The sequence below is a fragment of the Dendropsophus ebraccatus genome, chromosome 14 (genome assembly GCF_027789765.1).
Source record: "Dendropsophus ebraccatus isolate aDenEbr1 chromosome 14, aDenEbr1.pat, whole genome shotgun sequence".
Lineage (NCBI taxonomy): Eukaryota > Metazoa > Chordata > Amphibia > Anura > Hylidae > Dendropsophus > Dendropsophus ebraccatus.
In genome coordinates, this window is record NC_091467.1 from 78,798,868 (window position 1) to 78,824,631 (window position 25,764).

The 25,764-nt window shown below is 42.5% G+C and overlaps 1 protein-coding gene across 1 annotated transcript in view; it reads right to left on the reverse strand.

Annotated features, from left to right (window-relative positions):
- Positions 1-2,194: 2,194 nt before the first annotated feature.
- The window catches only part of LOC138771931 (protein-glutamine gamma-glutamyltransferase 6-like), a 67,382-nt gene continuing 43,812 nt past the window's right edge, over positions 2,195-25,764 (reverse strand). Inside the window, exons 11-12 of the mRNA XM_069951934.1 lie at positions 7,498-7,631; positions 2,195-3,096 (exon numbers count right to left, since the gene is read on the reverse strand). Of these exons, the coding sequence (XP_069808035.1) occupies positions 2,952-3,096; positions 7,498-7,631 (279 nt within the window). The 3' untranslated portion in view covers positions 2,195-2,951. The remainder of the gene's footprint in view (positions 3,097-7,497; positions 7,632-25,764) is intronic.

A 25,764-nucleotide genomic window follows, 5' to 3' on the forward strand; every position in this document is an offset into this window, starting at 1 on the left:
TGTGCAGCTATTGCAGGATATAGAGAGATATACAGTATATATATATATATATATATATATAAGACACATATATATGAGGCGGTAATATTCTCTCTGTGCAGCTATTGCAGGATATATATATATATACTGTATATCTCTCTATAAGACACATATACACTCACCGGCCACTTTATAAGGTACACCTGTCCAACTGCACGTTACCACTTAATTTCTAATCAGCCAATCACATGGCGGCAACTCAGTGCATTTAGGCATGTAGAGATGGTCAAGACAGTCTCCTGCAGTTCAAACCGAGCATCAGTATGGGGAAGAAAGGTGATTTGAGGCCTTTGAACGTGGCATGGTTGTTGGTGCCAGAAGGGCTGGTCTGAGTATTTCAGAAACTGCTGATCTACTGGGATTTTCACGCACAACCATCTCTAGGGTTTACAGAGAATGGTCCGAAAAAGAAAAACCATCCAGTGAGCGGCCGTTCTGTGGGCGGAAATGCCTTGTTGATGCCAGAGGTCAGAGGAGAATGGGCAGACTGGTTCCAGCTGATAGAAAGGCAACAGTGACTCAAATAGCCAAGCGTTACAGCCAAGGTAGTCAGAAGAGCATCTCTGATCGCACAGTACGGCCAACTCTGAGGCAGATGGGCTACAGCAGCAGAAGACCACACCGGGGGCCACTCCGCTCAGCTAAGAACAGGAAACTGAGGCTACAATTTGCACAAGCTCATCGAAATTGGACAGTAGAAGATTGGAAAAAACGTTGCCTGGTCTGATGAGTCTCGATTTCTGCTGCGACATTCGGATGGTAGGGTCAGAATTTGGCGCCAACAACATGAAAGCATGGATCCATCCTGCCTTGTATCAACGGTTCAGGCTGGTGGTGGTGGTGTCATGGTGTGGGGAATATTTTCTTGGCACTCTTTGGGCCCCTTGGTACCAATTGAGCATGGTTACAACGCCACAGCCTACCTGAGTATTGTTGCTGACCATGTCCATCCCTTTATGACCACAATGGACCCAACATCTGATGGCGACTTTCAGCAGGATAATGCGCCATGTCATAAAGCTAGAATCATCTCAGACTGGTTTCTTGCACATGACAATGAGGTCACTGTACTCCAATGGCCTCCACAGTCACCAGATCTCAATCCAATAGAGCATCTTTGGGATGTGGTGGAACGGGAGATTGGCATCATGGATGTGCAGCCGACAAATCTGCGGCAACTGTGTGATGTCATCATGTCACTATGGACCAAAATCTCTGAGGAAGCTTCCAGCACCTTGTTGTATCTATGCCACCAAGAATTGGGGCAGTTCTGAGGGCAAAAGGGGGTCCGACCCGTTACTAGCATGGTCTACCTAATAAAGTGGCCGCTGAGTGTATATGAGGTGGTAGTATTCTCTCTGTGCAGCTATTGCAGGATATATATATATACTGTATATCTCTCTATAAGACACATATATATGAGGCGGTAGTATTCTCTCTGTGCAGCTATTGCAGGATATATATATATATATATACTGTATATCTCTCTATAAGACACATATATATGAGGTGGTAGTATTCCCTCTGTGCAGCTATTGCAGGATATATATATATACTGTATATACTGTATATCTCTCTATAAGACACATATATATGAGGCGGTAGTATTCCCTCTGGTCGCTTTAGAAAGTCTCTACAGGTGACGGCCACGTCTTGTTTTGCTCATCCAGCACTTTGAGTGTTAATTTTAAAGCATAGCAAAAAAATAAAGGAAGAGCAGCTGCTTTTCTGGCTAAGACTCTGGCAGTGACCAGACTAATGGCCGTATTCCACAGGTCGTTTAGCGCTCTCAGCGCTCGTTTGCCCCTCGTTCCCCGCTCGCTGCCGCCACTATTCGACGCTGCTGCAGCGAGCGGGTGAGTGCGGGAGGGGGCTGCCCAGGTGATCGCTGATCGTCCGGGCAGCCCATAGGATACAGCAGCGCCTGCTGCCGACGCTCCTATTCAACGGACCCGCCGCAGAAGATCGCTGCTGTATCAGTTGCTTGTTTTTCAAAAAAAACAAGCGACTGCAACGATCAGCCGACATGAACGATGTCGGCTGATCGTTGCACTCTATTCCACGGGACGATTATCGTCCGTAGCGGCCGATATCGGCCGAATACGAACGATAATCGTTCCTTGGAATAGGGCCTTAAGTAGACTAGACCCCCTTCTCTGTGCTTGGACTAGCCAGGACTCTGGGGCTCTCAGAGTGGAGCTTTACCGTAGCTTCTCTCAGAGGGGGAAGGTCATGTGACCAACCTCTCCTACAATACACCTTATCCCCCAGATGTGGCGGCACAGAGTATATAGACAAGCAGTGTATGCGCATAGTAAGTAGAAGCCGGCTGGGCACCAGGATACAACATGGGAAGTGTCTAATGACATGTTTATGAGGTGGTAACCGATACCGATGAAGCATGGAAGAGCTGCCAATGGCGGCCAATCAGGTCCAAGGCCCTTCGGAAAAGGACGACATCCATCACTATGGGTAACTTCAGATGTTTTTAATCATGTGACATTGTCATGGCATGTAAAGATTGCAGGATGACGCAACCCGAGCCGCTATATCACACACTATATGACCCAATGGCAACCGTGTCACCAACCTTCTCCTCATAAACATTGGGGGAGATTTATCAGACATGGTGTAGAGTAGAACCGGCTCAGTCGCCCTCGGCAACCAATCAGATTCCACCTTTTATTTTCCAAAGAGCCTGTAAGGAATGAGCTGTGGAATCTGACTGGTTGCCGGGGGCGACTGAGCCAGTCTCACTTTACACCATGTCTGATAAGTCTCCCTGTGTCTCTAAGGGATCGTGTATCGTAAGAAACTTAGCAGCAAGCCTGAAAGCAAGAAAACTCGTATAGAAGAGAAAACAGAAGAGGATGGAAAGAGCCGAGCTCGTTCGCTTTCCTCCTCAGTCCGGCTCACTCTTCCACATTGATGGCCGCAAAGCCTTTGATGTCCATCATCTTCTCGTTGTTGACCATGACCTGCAGCTGTTTGGCGCCGGCCGTGTACGGAGTGAACTCCACCCAGACTGTTGTTTCCTTATTGGACTTCATTGAAAATCTAGGAAAAAGCAAAATCCGTTTCAGCGTCTTATGTATGTGAATTAGTCGGCGCGATCGTCATTCCTCCACATCGATGGCCGCCAAACCTTGGACGTTCTTCTATTCTCTATACAGATCACAGTCAGACACCGGGTCCCTGTATGTGGCCTGCACCTCTTTATAGTGTGGTGGGGGTCTAGCTATAGGGAGTGCCGGAGTTTGGGGTCCTTTTACCTCTCACTTCCCCTGTACTAATAATAATTATACTTGGGGGCTGTGAAAGTTTTTGCACTGGGGCCATCGGCGTTGGTTGTGTTATTGGAGGAACAAACTACTAAACTGATTTTTTTACGTTTATCTCCATTTCACTAGTTATCTCCCTATAATATCCTATAGATCAGTGATAAGTTTGAAACTTGAATATTCTTAGGAAGCCCAGACAGATATGTGAGAGGGCCCATGTATATACGGTATGCTTATATAGCTGCCTTCAGGAGACTGGGCCTGGATACAGTAAGTATAGCTGGTATATAGCTGCCTTCAGGAGACTGGACCTGGATACAGTAAGTATAGCTGGTATATAGCAGGAGACCGAACCTGGATACAGTAAGTATAGCTGGTATATAGCAGGAGACTGGGCCTGGATACAGTAAGTATAGCTGGTATATAGCTGCCTTCAGGAGACTGGACCTGGATACAGTAAGTATAGCTGGTATATAGCAATTAGGAGACTGGACCTGGATACAGTAAGTATAGCTGGTATATAGGAGACTGGGCCTGGATACAGTAAGTATAGCTGTTATATAGGAGACTGGGCCTGGATACAGTAAGTATAGCTGTTATATAGGAGACTGGGCCTGGATGCAGTAAGTATAGCTGTTATATAGGAGACTGGACCTGGATACAGTAATTATAGCTGTTATATAGCAGGAGACTGGACCTGGATACAGTAAGTATAGCTGTTATATAGGAGACTGGGCCTGGATACAGTAAGTATAGCTGTTATATAGGAGACTGGGCCTGGATACAGTAAGTATAGCTGGTATATAGCTGCCTTCAGGAGACTGGACCTGGATACAGTAATAAAGCTGTTATATAGCAGCCTTCAGGAGACTGGACCTGGATACAGTAAGTATAGCTGGTATATAGCAGTTAGGAGACTGGACCTGGATACAGTAAGTATAGCTGGTATATAGGAGACTGGGCCTGGATACAGTAAGTATAGCTGTTATATAGGAGACTGGGCCTGGATACAGTAAGTATAGCTGTTATATAGGAGACTGGGCCTGGATGCAGTAAGTATAGCTGTTATATAGGAGACTGGACCTGGATACAGTAATTATAGCTGTTATATAGCAGGAGACTGGACCTGGATACAGTAAGTATAGCTGGTATATAGCTGCCTTCAGGAGACTGGACCTGGATACAGTAAGTATAGCTGGTATATAGCTGCCTTCAGGAGACTGGACCTGGATACAGTAAGTATAGCTGTTATATAGATACCTATAGGAGACTGGACCTGGATACAGTAATTATAGCTGTTATACAGATACCTATAGGAGACTGGACCTGGATACAGTAAGTATAGCTGTTATATAGCAGCCTTCAGGAGACTGGGCCTGGATACAGTAAGTATAGCTGGTATATAGCTGCCTTCAGGAGACTGGACCTGGATACAGTAAGTATAGCTGTTATATAGCTGCCTTCAGGAGACTGGGCCTGGATACAGTAAGTATAGCTGGTATATAGCTGCCTTCAGGAGACTGGACCTGGATGCAGTAAGTATAGCTGTTATATAGGAGACTGGACCTGGATACAGTAAGTATAGCTGTTATATAGGAGACTGGACCTGAATACAGTAAGTATAGCTGTTATATAGGAGACTGAACCTGGATACAGTAAGTATAGCTGTTATATAGGAGACTGGACCTGGATACAGTAAGTATAGCCGTTATATAGGAGACTGGACCTGGATACAGTAAGTATAGCTGTTATATAGGAGACTGGACCTGGATGCAGTAAGTATAGCCGTTATATAGGAGACTGGACCTGGATGCAGTAAGTATAGCTGTTATATAGGAGACTGGACCTGGATGCAGTAAGTATAGCTGTTATATAGGAGACTGGACCTGGATACAGTAAGTATAGCCGTTATATAGGAGACTGGACCTGGATGCAGTAAGTATAGCTGTTATATAGGAGACTGGACCTGGATACAGTAAGTATAGCCGTTATATAGGAGACTGGACCTGGATGCAGTAAGTATAGCTGTTATATAGGAGACTGGACCTGGATACAGTAAGTATAGCTGTTATATAGGAGACTGGACCTGGATACAGTAAGTATAGCTGTTATATAGCTATAGATATTGTGAGACACTGAAGGGGTTAATCCTGGATGGTCGCTATATTTCGCCTGTGTTCAGCTATTACACCTACTAGGACTGAGGGAAGTTCATGTCTCACTATCTGAGACATGGAAAAACCAAGGATGTGATGGGATCTCCAGCAAAGGTAGTTGCTGTGGATGTATTGATAAAGTGTGTTTGGGCCTGGTTTTTAGGAATGGGTGGCAGGCTTGGTGGTGGGGTAGGAATGGATGGCAGGCTTGGTGGTGTGGTAGGAATAGATGGCAGGCTTGGTAGTGGGGTAGGAATGGGTGGCAGGCTTGGCAGTGGGGTAGGAATGGGTGGCAGGCTTGGTAGTGGGGTAGGAATGGATGGCAGGCTTGGTAGTGGGGTAGGAATGGATGGCAGGCTTGGTAGTGGGGTAGGAATGGATGGCAGGCTTGGTGGTGGGGTAGGAATGGATGGCAGGCTTGGTGGTGGGGTAGGAATAGATGGCAGGCTTGGTAGTGGGGTAGGAATGGGTGGCAGGCTTGGTAGTGGGGTAGGAATGGATGGCAGGCTTGGTAGTGGGGTAGGAATGGATGGCAGGCTTGGTAGTGGGGTAGGAATGGATGGCATGCTTGGTGGTGGGGTAGGAATGGATGGCAGGCTTGGTAGTGGGGTAGGAATGGATGGCAGGCTTGGTGGTGGGGTAGGAATGGATGGCAGGCTTGGTAGTGGGGTAGGAATGGATGGCAGGCTTGGTGGTGGGGTAGGAATGGATGGCAGGCTTGGTGGTGGGGTAGGAATAGATGGCAGGCTTGGTAGTGGGGTAGGAATGGGTGGCAGGCTTGGTAGTGGGGTAGGAATGGATGGCAGGCTTGGTGGTGGGGTAGGAATGGATGGCAGGCTTGGTGGTGGGGTAGGAATGGATGGCAGGCTTGGTGGTGGGGTAGGAATGGATGGCAGGCTTGGTGGTGGGGTAGGAATAGATGGCAGGCTTGGTAGTGGGGTAGGAATGGGTGGCAGGCTTGGTAGTGGGGTAGGAATGGATGGCAGGCTTGGTAGTGGGGTAGGAATGGGTTGCAGGCTTGGTAGTGGGATAGGAATGGAAGGCAGGCTTGGTGGTGGGGTAGGAATGGATGGCAGGCTTGGTAGTGGGGTAGGAATGGATGGCAGGCTTGGTGGTGGGGTAGGAATGGATGGCAGGCTTGGTGGTGGGGTAGGAATGGATGGCAGGCTTGGTGGTGGGGTAGGAATGGATGGCAGGCTTGGTGGTGGGGCAGGAATGGATGGCAGGCTTGGTAGTGGGGTAGGAATGGATGGCAGGCTTGGTAGTGGGGTAGGAATAGGTTGCAGGCTTGGTAGTGGGATAGGAATGGAAGGCAGGCTTGGTGGTGGGGTAGGAATGGATGGCAGGCTTGGTAGTGGGGTAGGAATGGATGGCAGGCTTGGTGGTGGGGTAGGAATGGATGGCAGGCTTGGTGGTGGGGTAGGAATGGATGGCAGGCTTGGTGGTGGGGCTGTCCATTCCACTTCCTCCACTCCAGATATTGTTTGGCGTCGGGCAGCACAGGTGCTCGGGCTGGATCATCAGCAGCTCCATATAGTGTTGCAGAGCCATGGACAGAGTGAGGCCGGGGCAGCTGAGAGTGCTGGAGGGCGGCAGCCTCAGGAGAAGCTGTATACCTGACCAAGGTAAATACTGGACTGTATATAATAGGTTATGTTCGTGCGACTGCAGCGAGTCGTAGCGTATAGACAGGGCCGTCTTCTGCTTAGTTAGTGCTGGACAAGCAGAGTTTATTTTGTGTTCTGCCTAAAGCCAAGGCTGTTTATTTGTTTTCTTGTATTGGATAATAAACGCAGGCAAAGCCGGGACTTGGACTTCATTTGTTTGAGCCTGTTGACTGCTGTTCACACTGCAATCCTGCACTCTACTGAGCAAATCCTCCCACAAAAATGCAGTGTGAAGCTAGCCTTAGGACTACAGTATATAATTCCCTCCCATGGACTCGAGGTTCTCTAGTGTGTCATGTCCTATATAGGCACTGAGCACTGGCTGAAGATGCATAGAAGGATTATTCTCCGTACCTGAGCTCCATCCGCTCCTTGATCAGTCCGCTGCCCTCGGCTCTCAGCACACACTCACTCAGAGCTTCACTCAGTGGGTTCACAATTGTAATCTCAGCTTTTAATGGTTTATTCAGAAAAGCTTTATCCAGAACCTACACCCAAATGTGGATGGAGACGTATAGAACATTACAAAGGATGAACAAGAGAGAGAACTCATCCTAAGGGCTAGAACTACACGGAACCCACTATAATAGAATAACTATACAATATTAACTACAATATAATAACTGTAATAGAATAACTGTAATAGAATAACTATAAAATATTAACTACAGTATAATAACTGTAATAGAATAACTACAATATAATAACTGTAATAGAATAACTGTAACAGAATAACTACAATAGAATAACTGTAATAGAATAACTATAATATAACTGTAATAGAATAACTAATAGAATAACTATAATATAATAACTGTAATAGAATAACTGTAATAGAATAACTGTAACAGAATAACTGTAATATAACTGTAATAGAATAACTACAATATAATAACTGTAATAGAATAACTACAATATAATAACTAACAGAATAACTGTAATAGAATAACTGTAATAGAATAACTACAATATAACTGTAATAGAATAACTATAATATAACTGTAATAGAATAACTATAATATAACTGTAATAGAATAACTATAATATAATAACTGTAATAGAATAACTACAATAGAATAACTGTAATAGAATAACTAATAGAATAACTGTAATAGAATAACTAATAGAATAACTGTAATAGAATAACTAATAGAATAACTGTAATAGAATAACTATAATATAACTGTAATAGAATAACTACAATATAATAACTGTAATAGAATAACTGTAACAGAATAACTATAATATAACTGTAATACAATAACTGTAATAGAATAACTATAATATAACTATAATAGAATAACTACAATATAATAACTGTAATAGATAACTATAATATAACTATAATAGAATAACTACAATATAATAACTGTAATAGAATAACTGTAATATAACTACAATATAATAACTGTAATAGAATAACTATAATATAACTATAATAGAATAACTACAATATAATAACTGTAATAGAATAACTATAATATAACTATAATAGAATAACTACAATATAATAACTGTAATAGAATAACTGTAATAGAATAACTACAATAGAATAACTGTAATAGAATAACTACAATAGGATAACTGTAACAGAATAACTATAATATAACTGTAATAGAATAACTATAATATAATAACTGTAATAGAATAACTAATAGAATAACTATAATATAATAACTGTAATAGAATAACTGTAACAGAATAACTGTAATATAATAACTGTAATAGAATAACTACAATATAACTGTAATAGAATAACTATAATATAACTGTAATAGAATAACTATAATATAATAACTGTAATAGAATAACTAATAGAATAACTATAATATAATAACTGTAATAGAATAACTGTAATAGAATAACTACAATATAACTGTAATAGAATAACTACAATATAATAACTGTAATAGAATAACTATAATATAACTGTAATAGAATAACTACAATATAATAACTGTAATAGAATAACTACAATATAATAACTGTAACAGAATAACTGTAATAGAATAACTGTAATAGAATAACTATAATATAACTGTAATAGAATAACTATAATATAACTGTAATAGAATAACTATAATATAATAACTGTAATAGAATAACTACAATATAATAACTGTAATAGAATAACTGTAATAGAATAACTGTAATAGAATAACTATAATATAATAACTGTAATAGAATAACTACAATATAATAACTGTAATAGAATAACTACAATATAATAACTGTAATAGAATAACTACAATATAATAACTGTAACAGAATAACTGTAATAGAATAACTACAATATAATAACTGTAATAGAATAACTACAATAGAATAACTGTAATAGAATAACTGTAATAGAATAACTACAATATAATAACTGTAATAGAATAACTATAATATAACTGTAACAGAATAACTACAATAGAATAACTGTAATAGAATAACTATAATATAACTGTAATAGAATAACTACAATATAATAACTGTAATAGAATAACTACAATAGAATAACTGTAATAGAATAACTATAATATAACTGTAATAGAATAACTACAATAGAATAACTGTAATAGAATAACTATAATATAACTGTAATAGAATAACTACAATATAATAACTGTAATAGAATAACTATAATATAACTGTAATAGAATAACTACAATATAATAACTGTAACAGAATAACTATAATATAACTGTAATAGAATAACTAATAGAATAACTACAATATAATTGTAATAGAATAACTACAATATAATAACTGTAATCGAATAACTTTAATATAACTATAATACAATAACTACAATATAATAACTGTAATAGAATAACTACAATATAATAATTATAATATAACTATAATAGAATAACTATAATATAACTATAATAGAATAACTACAATATAATAACTGTAATCGAATAACTTTAATATAACTATAATACAATAACTACAATATAATAACTGTAATAGAATAACTACAATATAATACATGTAATAGATAACTATAATATGATTACAATATAATAACTGTAATAGAATAACTATAATATAATAACTAATAGAATAACTATAATATAATAACTAATAGAATAACTATAATATAACTAATATAAAAACTGTAATAGATAACTATAATAGAATAACTACAAAATGAATAACTGTAATAGAATAACTATAATATAATAACTAATAGAATAACTATAATATAACTAATATAAAAACTGTAATAGATAACTATAATAGAATAACTACAAAATGAATAACTGTAATAGAATAACTATAATATAATAACTAATAGAATAACTATAATATAACTAATATAAAAACTGTAATAGATAACTATAATAGAATAACTACAAAATGAATAACTGTAATAGAATAACTATAATATAACTGTAATAGAATAACTATAATATAATAACTGTAATATAATAACAGATAACTATAATATAATAACTTTAATAGAATAACTATAATATAATTATAATATAATGTAATAGATAATTAATATAATAAATATAATATAATAACTATAATTTAATAACTGTAAAATAATAGCTGTAATATAAGAACTATAATAAATAGATAACTATAATATAATAACTAATAGAATAGCGATAATATAATAACTGTAATAGATAACTATAATATAGAAACATAGAAACATAGAAACATAGAAGATTGTCGGCAGAAAAAGACCACTGGGTCCATCTAGTCCGCCCTTTTAGTATTTTCTTCCTTATTAGCTTAGGATAGATATATGTCTATCCCAGGCGTGTTTAAATTCTGTTATTGTAGATTTACCAACCACCTCTGCTGGAAGTTTGTTCCAGGTATCTACTACTCTTTCAGTAAAATAATATTTTCTTACATTGCTTCTGATCTTTCCCCCAACTAACCTCTCACTGTGTCCTCTTGTTCTTGAGCTCAGTTTTTTACTAAAAACACTCCCCTCTTGAACCTTATTTAGTCCCTTAACATACTTAAAGGTTTCAATCATGTCCCCCCTTTCCCGTCTTTCCTCCAGACTATACAGATTCAAATCCTTAAGTCTTTCCTGATATGGTTTATGCCTCACACCCTCCACCATTTTTGTAGCTCGTCTTTGGACCCGTTCTATTTTATCAATGTCCTTTTTTAGGTGAGGTCTCCAGAACTGGACACAGTATTCCAGATGTGGCCTCACCAGAGCTCTATACAGCGGGATCACAATCTCCCTCTTCCTACTGGTTATACCTCTAGCTATACACCCCAGCATACGATTTGCTTTCCCCACCGCCTGGTTGCACTGGTGACTCATTATAAGGCTGTCAGAAATCATTACCCCTAAATCCTTCTCTTCTGAAGTCTTTTCCAACACAGTACTGCCGATGTGATACTCGGATAGGGGATTCCTCCTCCCCAAGTGCATTATTTTACATTTGGAAACGTTGAACTTCAATTTCCACTGTTTGGACCACTTATCTAGCAAAGCTAAATCATTTTCCATATTACTGACACCTCCAGGAATATCCACCCTATTGCAGACTTTTGTGTCGTCAGCAAACAGACAAACTTTACCTATCAACCTTCTCCTATGTCACTTACAAACATATTAAAAAGAATAGGACCCAGAACAGACCCTTGTGGCCACCACTTGTAACCAGTCTCTGCTCGGAATATTCACCATTACCATCACCCTCTGATATCTCTCCTTCAGCCAACCACAAATCCACTGAACTATCCAGGGATTTAGTCCAATTTTCTCCAACTTCTCTATCAGCTCTTTATGGGGAACTGTATCTGCGTCTTTGCTGAAGTCCAGATAGGCGATATCCACAGCACCACCTTCATCCAGCACTTTTGTGGCATAATCAAAGAAATCAATGAGATTAGTCTGACATGATCGGCCCTCAGTAAAGCCATGCTGGTTTGGATCCATCAAATTGTTGATTCTTAGGTGATCCATTATCTTCTTTTTTAGAAGAGTTTCCATCATTTTCACTACTACAGATGTCAGGCTCACTGGCCTGTAGTTACTGGGCTCTTCTCTATTCCCCTTCTTGTGGATTGGTATAACATTGGCTGTTCTCCAATCATCGGGGACATCTCCTGTTAGCAGGGATTGGTTATACAGATCTGTCAGGGGGGCAGCAATCACAGATCTGAGTTCTTTAAGAACCCTGGGATGGATCCCATCTGGACCCATCGCCTTATTCAGCTTTAAACGGGCAAGTTCCTCTGCAACTTCAGCCTCTGAAAATACTGGAGCCGAACCCATATAGCTGGAGGCAATGTTGTGTCCAACCATCCTGTGATTGTGAAGGCCGCCTTCTGAAAACACTGAGCAGAAGTAACTATTCAAATAGTCAGCGACCGCCTTATCTCCATCAATAATTGTATTCTCCCCATTACTTATTTTAGTAATGTTGCAGCCATTCTTCTTCTTCTTCCTGTCACTTATATATCTGAAGAAGGTTTTATTCCCCGCAGTAACAGATTTTGCCATTTCCTCTTCTTTTGAGGCTTTAGCAGCATTTATAATCTGCTTTGCCTCCTTCTGTATACTTTTATACGTCTCTCTGTCAGCTTCATTCCCAGTCTCCTTATACTTCCTATACGCTGCCTTTTTTCCTTTTACAATGGCCTTAACCTCTCTAGTAAACCATAATGGATTCTTCTTCCTTTTACTTTTGCTAACTTCTCGTACATATAGTCTAGTTGCCTTTAATATGACATTTTTTAATTCTGCCCACTGAGTGCTCGCCCCCCGATGTTTTATCCCACCCTCTTAATTCTTTATCTAAATACTCCCCCATTTTATTAAAATCTGTCTTCCTAAAATCCAATACTCTTGTTGTAGTATGGGATTGGACGTAGTCAGTTTGTACGTCAAACCATAGACACTGGTGGTCACTGGAACCTAGATTTTCTTCCACTCTAACTTCAGACACCCGATCCACATTAGTAAATACTAAATCTAGAATGTTCTCTCCTCTGGTAGGTGACTTCACAAGCTGTTTCAGAGTTGCCCCTGTAAGGGCCTCCATTACATTCTTGCTTTTACATGTAAGTGCAGAAGGGATATTCCTATCCACATCCGGCATGTTAAAGTCGCCCATAACTACAATGTCCCCCTTTAATGACATTTTAGTAATTTCATCCATCAGCATGTTATCATAGTCCTCACTTTGCCCCGGAGGCCTATAGATAACACCTATCCTCATAACAGATCCCTCTTTGGACTGCATACAAACCCAGAGAGTCTCCAGCTCTTTATATGTATTTTGGATGAGTGTCGATTTAAGACTATCCCTGACATAAATGGCTACCCCGCCTCCCCTTCTCTCTGCTCTGTCTTTCCTGTACAGAATATATCCCGGTATAGCTATTTCCCAATCATTAGACTCTTTGAACCAGGTCTCTGTTACAGCAACAAGGTCCAAATCATCTCTAGACATAATGGCCGTCAGCTCACAGATCTTGTTTCCTAAGCTGCGAGCATTCGTACACATTGCCCGAAGATTACTAAGCTTCATAATACCTTTATTCCCAAATTCATCTACCGCACCAACAGCACCTTCCTTACCACCAATAACCGCACCAACCATTGCATCTACAGCACCAATAACCGCACCAACAACTGCGTCAACAGCACCAACAACTACATCAACAGCACCAACCACTGTGTCTACAGCACCAACCACTGCACTTTCACCAATCCGGATACACTTATTTGTCTTTACTGGTCGGGGACAGAAATCCTCCTCCTCTATTATACTTCTGTCCCCTTCATCTAGTTTAAATGTCTGTCCAAAAACAATCTGAATTCCTCACCAAGTACCTGTGTACCTATGTGTGATGGGTGCAAACCATCCCTCTTGAACATGTCCTTTTTGCACCACTTGCAAAAGCTATGACTAACAAACCCAAACCCTTCAGCCTTACACCACTGCCGTAACCATGCATTATACTCTGAGATACGACATGCCTTTTTGTTCTGATTACAGACCGGCAAAACCTCTGAAAATGTCACAGAATCTGTTATCTTGCCCAGCTCCAGACTAAAAGTTTGAAATTCCTTTTTAACCAAATCCACATCTCCTTGGGACAAGTCATTGGTTCCAAGATGAACCACCAGATCAACCTTGCTATCTATACTAGCAGCCTTCACAATGTTCACAATCCGTCTCCTATCCCTCCTGACAGTAGCACCTGGGAGACATCTCACCTCTCTAAACACATCCTCCTCCTGTCCTACCACAACACCTCTAACAATCAAGTCACCAACTAGAAGATGCCTTCTCTTCTTACTAACCTTTACTTCTGCCCTCAGTGGCCCATCCAAAACAACATCCCCATTGGGAATCACCTGAGCAGCCATGTCTCCAACAGCAACAGCATCTCTATCAATATCAGCAAGAACACTAAAACTATTCTGCACAGAGAGGCCAAACGTGCTATGCTTCTGCTCTACAGCTCGCAATATAATAACTACAATATAATAACTGTAATAGATAACTATAATATAATAACTACAATATAATTGTAATAGAATAACTATAATATAACTGTAATAGATAACTAATATAACTGTAATATAATTATAATAACTAATAGATAACTATAATATAATAACTATAGTATAATAACTGTAATAGAACTATAATATAATAACTGTAATAGAACTATAATATAATAACTAATAGAATAACTAATAGAATCACTACAATGTAATAACAGATAACTATAATAGAATAACTACAATATAATGACTTAAATAGATAACTACAATGTAATAACTGTAATAGAATAACTATAATAGAATAACTATAATATAATAACTGTAAAAGATAACTAATATAACTGTAATTAACTATAATATAATAGATAAATACAATATAGTAACTTAAATAGATAACTATAAAATAACTGTAATAGATAAATATAATATAATAACTGTAATAGATAACTGTAATAGAATAACTGTAAGGCTGTGTTCACACAACGTCAACAATATTAAAAAGGCGGCCAATTTTCATATTTAAAATAACGTCCGTTTTTGCCGAAATTTAACTGACTGCAATGCAATGCATTGAAGTCAATGGGAAGACGGATGTCCAATGCACACAGCGTATTGAATAACAGACGTTTTTGCCGCAAGCGTCAAAATAATGAACATGATCATTATTTTTGGACGTCTTTTGCAAATGGCGGACGTTTTTTATTTGTAGTTCACACACAGTTTTCCCTTTGTCACCGTTCTGTCTCCGTTTTTACTATTAATTTCAATGGACTTTTCAATTAAGCCCCATCCAACGGCCGATTAGTAACCAAACTAGTATAATGTGCAAACACCCGTCATTGTACTAAGGGGAGGTCAGGCTGCTAAATAACGTCCCTTATTTTAGACTCAAAATGACGGACGTAATTTTAAACGGAGATGAATAAACGTTGTGTGAACATAGATAATAGATAAATATAATATAGTAACTGTAATAGAATAACTATAATAACTACAATATAATTGTAATATCTATCATGTTATATTGTAGTTATTTTATTATAGATATCCATTAGTTATTATATTGTAGTTATTTTATTATAGATATCCATTACAGTTATTATATTGTAGTTATTTTATTATAGATATCCATTACAGTTATTATATTGTAGTTATTTTATTATAGATATCCATTACAGTTATTATATTGTAGTTATTTTATTGTAGTTATTCCATAATAGTTGTCTATTACAGTTATTCTATTATAGTTCTATATTAGTTGTTCTATTATAGTTGTTCTATTGTAGTTATTATAGTGCTTGATAATCCCTATATTGTAATCCGTATTCTTCTTCTTCTTCCGTTTCTTCTTCCAGCCATTTTTCTGCGCATAATACAGCCCGAACCGCTTTGTGCACACACTCCATTCAAACTGCGTTTCGAAGCCCTCGGCGGTGTGTGGTGTGCTATCTATTTTTCGTTCCGATCGGATTTGTCTTTTACGTTTAAAGACCCCGAATTTCCCATAGAAAATAATGGCCCATTGGAAATAATGGCCACACTCTAACCGCTGACAGCCAATCACAGCACATATGCAAATAGCTGAGATATAGCAGCCAATAGGAACTCTAAGGTCTCGTCATGCAATGTATCACACCATCCACAGTCACATGTCCACTATTGGCCAATAGAAGATGTAATATATGGAAGGTCCTTAACCATTTTGTCTCCCTGACATGAGTAAGATTGTCATGGTAACCGAGCAATGGTCTTTACCATTATAAGTAGCAGAGCCGCTCTTAAAGGGACCCAAGTCGCTCTTAAAGTGGCGGGACCCAAGTCGCTCTTAAAGTGGCGGGACCCAAGTCGCTCTTAAAGTGGCGGGACCCAAGTTGCTCTTAAAGTGGCGGGACCCAAGTCGCTCTTAAAGGGACAGGACCCAAGTCGCTCTTAAAAAAGTTCTATGTAGCTCTTAAAGGGATCCAAGTCGCTCTTAAAGAAACGGGACCCAAGTTGCTCTTAAACGGACGGGACGCATGTTGCTCTTAAAAGGGACCCATGTTGCTAGGGCGATCTGGGTCCCTTTAAGAGCGGCCCGGGTCACTTTAAGAGCGACCTGGGTCCCTTTTAAGAGCGACCTGGGTCCTTTTAAGAGCAAAATAAGTCCCTTCAAGAGCGAAATATGTCCCTTTAAGAGCAAAATTGGTCCCTTTAAGAGCGAAATTGGTCCCTTTAAGAGTGACCTGGGTCCCTTTAAGAGTGAAATATGTCCCTTAGAGCAAAATATGTCCCTTTAAGAGCGACCTTGGTCCCTTTAAGAGCGAAATATGTCCCTTTAAGAGCGAAATATGTCCCTTTAAGAGCGAAATATATCCCTTTAAGAGCAAAATGCGTCCCTTTAAGAGCGACCTGGGTCCCTTTAACCTCTTAAGGACATAGGACGTACCGGTACGTCCTATGTCCTCACTTGCACTTCAAAGCGGGGCCGCGCGGCGGCCCCGCTTTGAAGTGCCGCGATCCCGGGTGCCGCTTGTAGCCCGGGACCGCCGCTATTAGCGGGCACGGTCTGATCGCCGTGCCCGCTAATTAGCTAATCGGAGGCAGCTGTCAAAGTTGACAGCTGCCTCCGATTACCGGAGGCAACGTTTCCCTGGTGTCTAGTGGGGGAGATCGCTCCTCCGGGACCTTGTCCCGGAGGAGCGATCTCCGTTACTGATGCCGGCCGGGGACGCGTCCAAGATGGCGCCGTCCTCGGCTCGGCACTCGTTTACTTCCGGCTGCAGCAGCCGAAAGCAAACGAGTGTCGATCTCATGGATCTCTGCAGCATATCTATGCTGCAGAGATCTCAATGAGAGATCACAGTGTATATACTAGAAGTCCCCCAGGGGGAATAACCCTAACCCCAGGGGGGGGGAATAACCCTAACCCCAGGGGGGGGATAACCCTAACCCCAGGGGGAATAACCCTAACCCCAGGGGGAATAACCCTAACCCCAGGGGGAATAACCCTAACCCCAGGGGGGGAATAACCCTAACCCCGGGGGGGGGAATAACCCTAACCCCAGGGGGAATAACCCTAACCCCAGGGGGGGAATAACCCTAACCCCGGGGGGGGAATAACCCTAACCCCAGGGGGGCTTCTAGTATATGTGTAAAAAAAAAAAAAAAGTGTTGTTTATAGTAAAAAGCCCCCTCCCCTAATAAAAGTCTGAATCACCCCCCTTTTCCCAGGTTTTAAATAAAAGTAAACAAATAAATAAATAAATAAACATGTTTGCTATCGCCGCCTGCGTAATCGCCCGAATTATTAATTAATCACATTCCTGATCTCGTACGGTAAACGGCGTCAGTGCAAAAAAATCCCAAAGTGCAAAATTGCGCATTTTTGGTCGCATCAAATCCAGAAAAAATGTAATAAAAAGCGATCAAAAAGACGTATATGGGCAATCAAGGTACCGATAGAAAGAACACATCATGGCGCAAAAACTGACACCTCACACAGCCCCATAGACCAAAGGATAAAAGCGCTATAAGCCGGGGAATGGAGCGATTTTAAGGAACGTATATTTGGTAACAACGGTTTGTATTTTTTACAGGCCATCAGATACAATATAAGTTATACGTGTTATATATCGTTGTAATCGTAACGACTTGAGGAACATGCATAACAAGTCAGTTTTACCCCAGGGCGAATGGCGTAAAAACACATTCCCCCCAAATAAAAGAAATGCGTTTTTTTTTTCAATTTCACCACACTTTGATTTTTTTCTGGTTTTGCAGTGACTTTATGCAAAAATTCAGCCAACATTGCAAAGTACAATTAGTGACGCAAAAAATAAGGGGTCATGTGGGTTTCTAGGTGGAAAAATGCAAGTGCTATGTATGGCCTTATATACACAAGGAGGAAAAACCGAAACCGCAAAAACGAAAATGGGCCATGTCCTTAAAGGGTTAAGAGCAAAATGGGTCCCTTTAAGCGTGAAATTAGTCCCTTTAAGAGTGAAATTGGTCCATTTAAGAGCGACCTGGGTCCCTTTAAGAGTGAAATATGTCCCTTTAAGAGCAAAATATGTCCCTTTAAGAGCGACCTGGGTCCCTTTAAGAGTGAAATTGGTCCCTTTAAGAGCGACCTGGGTCCCTTTAAGAGTGAAATTGGTCCCTTTAAGAGCCACCTGGGTCCCTTTAAGAGCGATTTGGGTCCCTTTAAGAGCGATTTGGGTCCCTTTAAGAGCGAAATGGGTCCCTTTAAGATCGAAATGGGTCCCTTTAAGAGCAAAATATGTCCCTTTAAGAGCAAAATATGTCCGTTTAAGAGCGACCTGGGTCTCTTTAAGAGCGAAATGGGTCCCTTTAAGCGTGAAATTTGTCCCTTTAAGAGCGACCTGGGTCCCTTTAAAAGCTAAATATGTCCCTTTAAGAGCTAAATGGGTCCCTTTAAGAGCGACCTGGGTCCCTTTGAGAGCGAAATATGTCCCTTTAAGAGCGAAATATGTCCCTTTAAGAGCAAAATGGGTCCCTTTAAGAGCGACCTTGGTCCCTTTAAGAGCAAAATGGGTCCCTTTAAGCGTGAAATTGGTCCCTTTAAGAGGGACCTGGGTCCCTTTAAGAGCGAAATATGTCCCTTTAAGAGCGAAATATGTCCCTTTAAGAGCAAAATTGGTCCCTTTAAGAGCGACCTGGGTCCCTTTAAGAGTGAAATTGGTCCCTTTAAGAGCGACCTGGGTCCCTTTAAGAGCGAAATGGGTCCCTTTAAGAGCGAAATGGGTCCCTTTAAGAGCGAAATGGGTCCCTTTAAGAGCAAAATATGTCCCTTTAAGAGCGACCTGGGTCCCTTTAACCCTTTGAGGACCAGGCCCAAAATGACCCAGTGGACCGCGCAAATTTTGATCTTAGTGGTTTCGTTTTTCCCTCCTCCCCTTCTAAGAGCTCTAGCACTCTCAGTTTTCTATCTACAGGCCATGTAAGTGCTTATTTGTTACAGGAATAGTTGTACTGTGTAATGGCGTCTTTCATTTTACCATAACATGTATGATGGAACCCCAAATATATTATTTATGATGGAACCCCAAATATATCATGTATGATGGAACCCCAAATATATTATTCATGAAGATATAAATAGGTGAAATCGTAAATAAGAATGCAATATGGTAACGTTTGGGGGGTTCCTGTGTCTACGTAATGCACTATATGGTAACAGCGACATGATACCATTATTCTATAGGTCTGAACACAACCATATGCAGGTTACACAGATTCTCTAATGTTATATATTTTTTTTTATGAAATCCATTTTTTTGGCAATTAAATATTAATAAAATGGGCCTATTGTGACGCTTATAACGGTTTTATTTTTTCACCTACGGGGCTGTATGGGATGTCATTTTTTCCGCCATGATCTCTAGTTTTTATTAATACCATATTTGTGAAGATCGGACGTTTTGATCACTTTTTATTGATTTTTTTTTATATATAATGTAACATAAAATCGGTAATCTGCGCACTTTTTTCCCTCTTTTCGTGTACGCCGTTCACCGTTCGCAATGACGCTTGTTATATTTTAATAGATCGGACAATTACGCACGCTACGGTATATTATATGTTTATCTATTTATTCATTTTTATATGTTTTATTTATATAATGGGAAAGGGGGGTGATTTAGACTTTTATTGGGGGAGGGGTTTTGGGGTAGTGTGTTAGTGTTTTGAACTTTTTTTTTTTACACTTTTGAAGTCCCTTTGGGGGACTTGTACATCCAGTACTTTGATTTCTACACTGATGAATGCTATGCCATAGGCCTAGCATTGATCAGTGTTATCGGCGCTCTGCTCATTGAGCCTGCCTGTGCAGGCTCAGTGTAGCAGATCGCCGATCGGACCGCATGGAGGCAGGTGAGAGACCTCCGGCAGTCCGTTTCAACGATCGGGACCCCCGCAGTCACACTGCGGGGGTCCCGATCGGTAAGTGACAGGGGACTCCCCCTGTCACTTACACTTAAACGCTGCGGTCGCGCCGCGATCGCGGCGTTTAAGGGGTTAATGACACGCGGCAGCGCGATCGCTGCAGCGTGTCATTACCGGTGAGGTCCCGGCTGCTCACTGCAGCCGGCCCCCACCTCCTATGAAGCGCGCTCCGCTCCGGAGCGCGCTTCATAGCGGGAATACCACCCATGACGTAAGGTTACGTCATGGGTCGTCTGGGGACAGACTTCCATGACGTAACCCTACGTCCAGGGTCGTCTAGGGGTTAAGAGCGAAATGGGTCCCTTTAAGCGTGAAATTTGTCCCTTTAAGAGCGACCTGGGTCCCTTTAAAAGCGAAATATGTCCCTTTAAGAGCTAAATGGGTCCCTTTAAGAGCGACCTGGGTCCCTTTGAGAGCGAAATATGTCCCTTTAAGAGCGAAATATGTCCCTTTAAGAGCAAAATGGGTCCCTTTAAGCGTGAAATTGGTCCCTTTAAGAGCGACCTGGGTCCCTTTAAGAGCGAAATATGTCCCTTTAGGAGCGAAATATGTCCCTTTAAGAGCAAAATGGATCCCTTTAAGAGCTACCTGGGTCCCTTTTAAGAGCAAAATATGTCCCTTTAAGAGCAAAATGGGTCCCTTTAAGAGCGACCTGGGTCCCTTTAAGAGTGAAATTGGTCCCTTTAAGAGCGAAATTGGTCCCTTTAAGAGCGACCTGGGTCCCTTTAAGAGCGACCTGGGTCCCTTTAAGAGCGACCTGGGTCCCTTTAAGAGCGACCTGGGTCCCTTTAAGAGCGACCTGGGTCCCTTTAAGAGCGACCTGGGTCCCTTTAAGAGCGACCTGGGTCCCTTTAAGAGCGACCTGGGTCCCTTTAAGAGCGAAATATGTCCCTTCAATAGCGAAATATGTCCCTTTAAGAGCAACCTGGGTCCCTTTAAGAGCGACTTGGGTCCCTTTAAGAGCGACCTGGGTCCCTTTAAGAGCAAAATATGTCCCTTTAAGAGTGAAATATGTCCCTTTAAGAGCGAAATATGTCCCTTTAAGAGTGACCTGGTTCCTCTTAGAGCGACCTGGGGCTCTTTAAGAGCGAAATATGTACCTTTAAGAGCGAAATATGTACCTTTAAGAGCAAAATGGGTCCCTTTAAGTGCGACCTGGGTCCCTTTAAGAGCCACCTGGTTCCCTTTAAGAGCCACTTGGGTCCCTTTAAGTGCAACGGGGGCCCTTTAAGAGCGACCTGGGTCCCTTTTAGAGTGAAATGGGTCTCATTAAGAGCGACCTGGGTCACTTTAAGAGCGACCTGGGTCACTTTAAGAGCGACCTGGGTCCCTTTAAGAGCGACCTGGGTCCCTTTAAGAGCGACCTGGGTCCCTTTAAGAGCGACCTGGGTCCCTTTAAGAGCGACCTGGGTCCCTTTAAGAGCGACCTGGGTCCCTTTAAGAGCGACCTGGGTCCCTTTAAGAGCGACCTAGGTACCTTTAAGAGCGACCTGGGTTCCGTTAAGAGTGACCTGGGTCCCTTTAAGAGCGAAGGGACCCACGTTGCTCTTAAAGCGACCCAGGTCGCTCCTAAAGGGACCCATGTCGCTCTTAAAGGGACGGGAGCCAAGTTGCTCTTAAAGGGATGGGACCCAAGTCGCTCTTGAAGGGACGGCACCCAGGATTAAAGTTAAATGGAAGTCACTGGTAAAGGGGCGCTCTGGAGGTCACTGGTAAAGGGGCGCTCTGGAGGTCACTGGTAAAGGGGTGCTCTGGAGGTCACTGGTAAAGGGGCGCTCTGGAGGTCACTGGTAAAGGGGCGCTCTGGAGGTCACTGGTAAAGGGGCGCTCTGGAGGTCACTGGTAAAGGGGCGCTCTTTTCAAGCACTATGTATTTCCCTGGAAATGCAAATCTAGCTTTATTGTAGTTATTCCATAATAGTTGTCTATTAGTTATTCTATTATAGTTCTATATTAGTTGTTCTATTACAGTTATTATAGTTATTCCATATAACGCCTGCAGTTATAGTGTAAGGCCGGTTGTACCCTTCTCCCCAGTGGTCGGTGTCCTGTCAGGTTGCTGCTGGGTCCCTTGGGATAGTGTAGTCACAGGTGGTCAGAGCGGTGTAGTGTCCCTCCCGGATAGTGTAGTCACAGGTAGTCAGAGCGGTGTAGTGTCCCTCCCGGATAGTGTAGTCACAGGTGGTCAGAGCGGTGTAGTGTCCCTCCCGGATAGTGTAGTCACAGGTGGTCAGAGCGGTGTAGTGTCCCTCCCGGATAGTGTAGTCACAGGTGGTCAGAGCGGTGTAGTGTCCCTCCCGGATAGTGTAGTCACAGGTGGTCAGAGCGGTGTAGTGTCCCTCCCGGATAGTGTAGTCACAGGTAGTCAGAGCGGTGTAGTGTCCCTCCCGGATAGTGTAGTCACAGGTGGTCAGAGCGGTGTAGTGTCCCTCCCGGATAGTGTAGTCACAGGTGGTCAGAGCGGTGTAGTGTCCCTCCCGGATAGTGTAGTCACAGGTGGTCAGAGCGGTGTAGTGTCCCTCCCGGATAGTGTAGTCACAGGTGGTCAGAGCGGTGTAGTGTCCCTCCCGGATAGTGTAGTCACAGGTAGTCAGAGCGGTGTAGTGTCCCTCCCGGATAGTGTAGTCACAGGTGGTCAGAGCGGTGTAGTGTCCCTCCCGGATAGTGTAGTCACAGGTGGTCAGAGCGGTGTAGTGTCCCTCCCGGATAGTGTAGTCACAGGTGGTCAGAGCGGTGTAGTGTCCCTCCCGGATAGTGTAGTCACAGGTGGTCAGAGCGGTGTAGTGTCCCTCCCGGATAGTGTAGTCACAGGTAGTCAGAGCGGTGTAGTGTCCCTCCCGGATAGTGTAGTCACAGGTGGTCAGAGCGGTGTAGTGTCCCTCCCGGATAGTGTAGTCACAGGTGGTCAGAGCGGTGTAGTGTCCCTCCCGGATAGTGTAGTCACAGGTGGTCAGAGCGGTGTAGTGTCCCTCCCGGATAGTGTAGTCACAGGTGGTCAGAGCGGTGTAGTGTCCCTCCCGGATAGTGTAGTCACAGGTAGTCAGAGCGGTGTAGTGTCCCTCCCGGATAGTGTAGTCACAGGTGGTCAGAGCGGTGTAGTGTCCCTCCCGGATAGTGTAGTCACAGGTGGTCAGAGCGGTGTAGTGTCCCTCCCGGATAGTGTAGTCACAGGTGGTCAGAGCGGTGTAGTGTCCCTCCCGGATAGTGTAGTCACAGGTGGTCAGAGCGGTGTAGTGTCCCTCCCGGATAGTGTAGTCACAGGTAGTCAGAGCGGTGTAGTGTCCCTCCCGGATAGTGTAGTCACAGGTGGTCAGAGCGGTGTAGTGTCCCTCCCGGATAGTAGGACCCCCCACCCACAGATAGGGGAGATGTCCCAAGGTTGCGGTGTATATACTGTGCAGGTGGTCAGATCGGTGTAGTGACCCTCCCGGATAGTAGGACCACCCACCCACAGATAGGGGAGATGTCCCAAGGTTGCGGTGTATATACTGTGCAGGTGGTCAGAGCGGTGTAGTGTCCCTCCCGGATAGTAGGACCCCCCCACCCACAGATAGGGGAGATGTCCCAAGGTTGCGGTGTATATACTGTGCAGGTGGAGGTGAATAATCACAGACTCGGGGGATAACGGTGACTTGGTTACTACTTGTGAATGTGCAGCAGGTAACACAACGGACCTTCAGGTACTGATACAGGTCCAATAATTACACGGACATAGAACCACCAGATCTGTGGGATAAGTGCTGAGTAGGATGTAGTGGAGTTGATAAGGTTGTACTGAGGTAGTAGAGAGGAGGAGGCCGTGAGAGTCTCATCCCAAGTAGTAATGTGCTCTGCTGGGAGGTCGGAGTCCTTAGAAGAAGAAGAAGAAACAACCTGTGCCTGTGTATTGACCTTTCCTATAGTCTTCACACCACCTCATGCCCACTATCTTTGGCTGAACCGTACTAATAGGTGACACAGGCCCCAGACCCTGTTACCTGGGATGAGCGGAATAGTTAGAGTTCGCCCACGATGCGAGATGGAGTTCACCGACTTTCTAGTAACTTTGCTCCACCCGGATCAGTTCCTAGCTCTTTGGCTTTTCTGCGGAGACTGTCCTGCACTGTACTGACTCCTAGTCCTCAGCATGGGTTGGGGTTATCTGTGGGCTAGTCCTCTCCTGAAGGGCTTAGCAGCGCATCATACAGCATGTTTGGTGCTTCAAGAAAGAGGGTTGTGAGAGCTGTCTGTTCTGAGTCCTACCCATGCGGGGCACTGACTAAGAACTAACTTGTAGAGGGGACCTGGCAGAGGGCCAAGGAAGAACCACTGAGAAGAGCTATCTGAGCTGCATCCTTTCTCCTCCAAAGCTCCGCTCTCATCCAAAGACTCCCCCTCACCAGCGTGTGCTGCACTGTGGTTGGGTGGAAAGAGTGCAACAGCTATAGCAAAAAGTACAGACTTTTATGAGGGGTGTCAAGAATAGCAACACCCACAGTGGGATACCACATGTATATAGCGGTCACACAGCAATCCCGCACTCTACTGAGCATATCCTCCCACAGTATATAGATCTACAGTAGATGTATATAGTGGCCACACTGAGCATATCCTCCCACAGTATATAGCGGTCACAGTACTGAGCATATCCTCCCACAGTATATAGCTGTATATAGGGGCCACACTGAGCATATCCTCCCACAGTATATAGATGTATACAGCGGCCACACTGCAATCCTGCACTCTACTGAGCATATCCTCCCACAGTATATAGCTGTATATAGGGGCCACACTGAGTATATCCTCCACAGTATATAGATGTATATAGCGGTCACAGTACTGAGCATATCCTCCCACAGTATATAGCTGTATATAGGGGCCACACTGAGCATATCCTCCCGCTGTATATAGGGGCCACACTGAGCATATCCTCCCACAGTATATAGCTGTATATAGGGGCCACACTGAGTATATCCTCCACAGTATATAGATGTATATAGCGGTCACAGTACTGAGCATATCCTCCCACAGTATAAAGCTGTATATAGGGGCCACACTGAGCATATCCTCCCACAGTATATAGATGTATACAGCGGCCACACTGCAATCCTGCACTCTACTGAGCATATCCTCCCACAGTATATAGCTGTATATAGGGGCCACACTGAGCATATCCTCCCACAGTATATAGCTGTATATAGGGG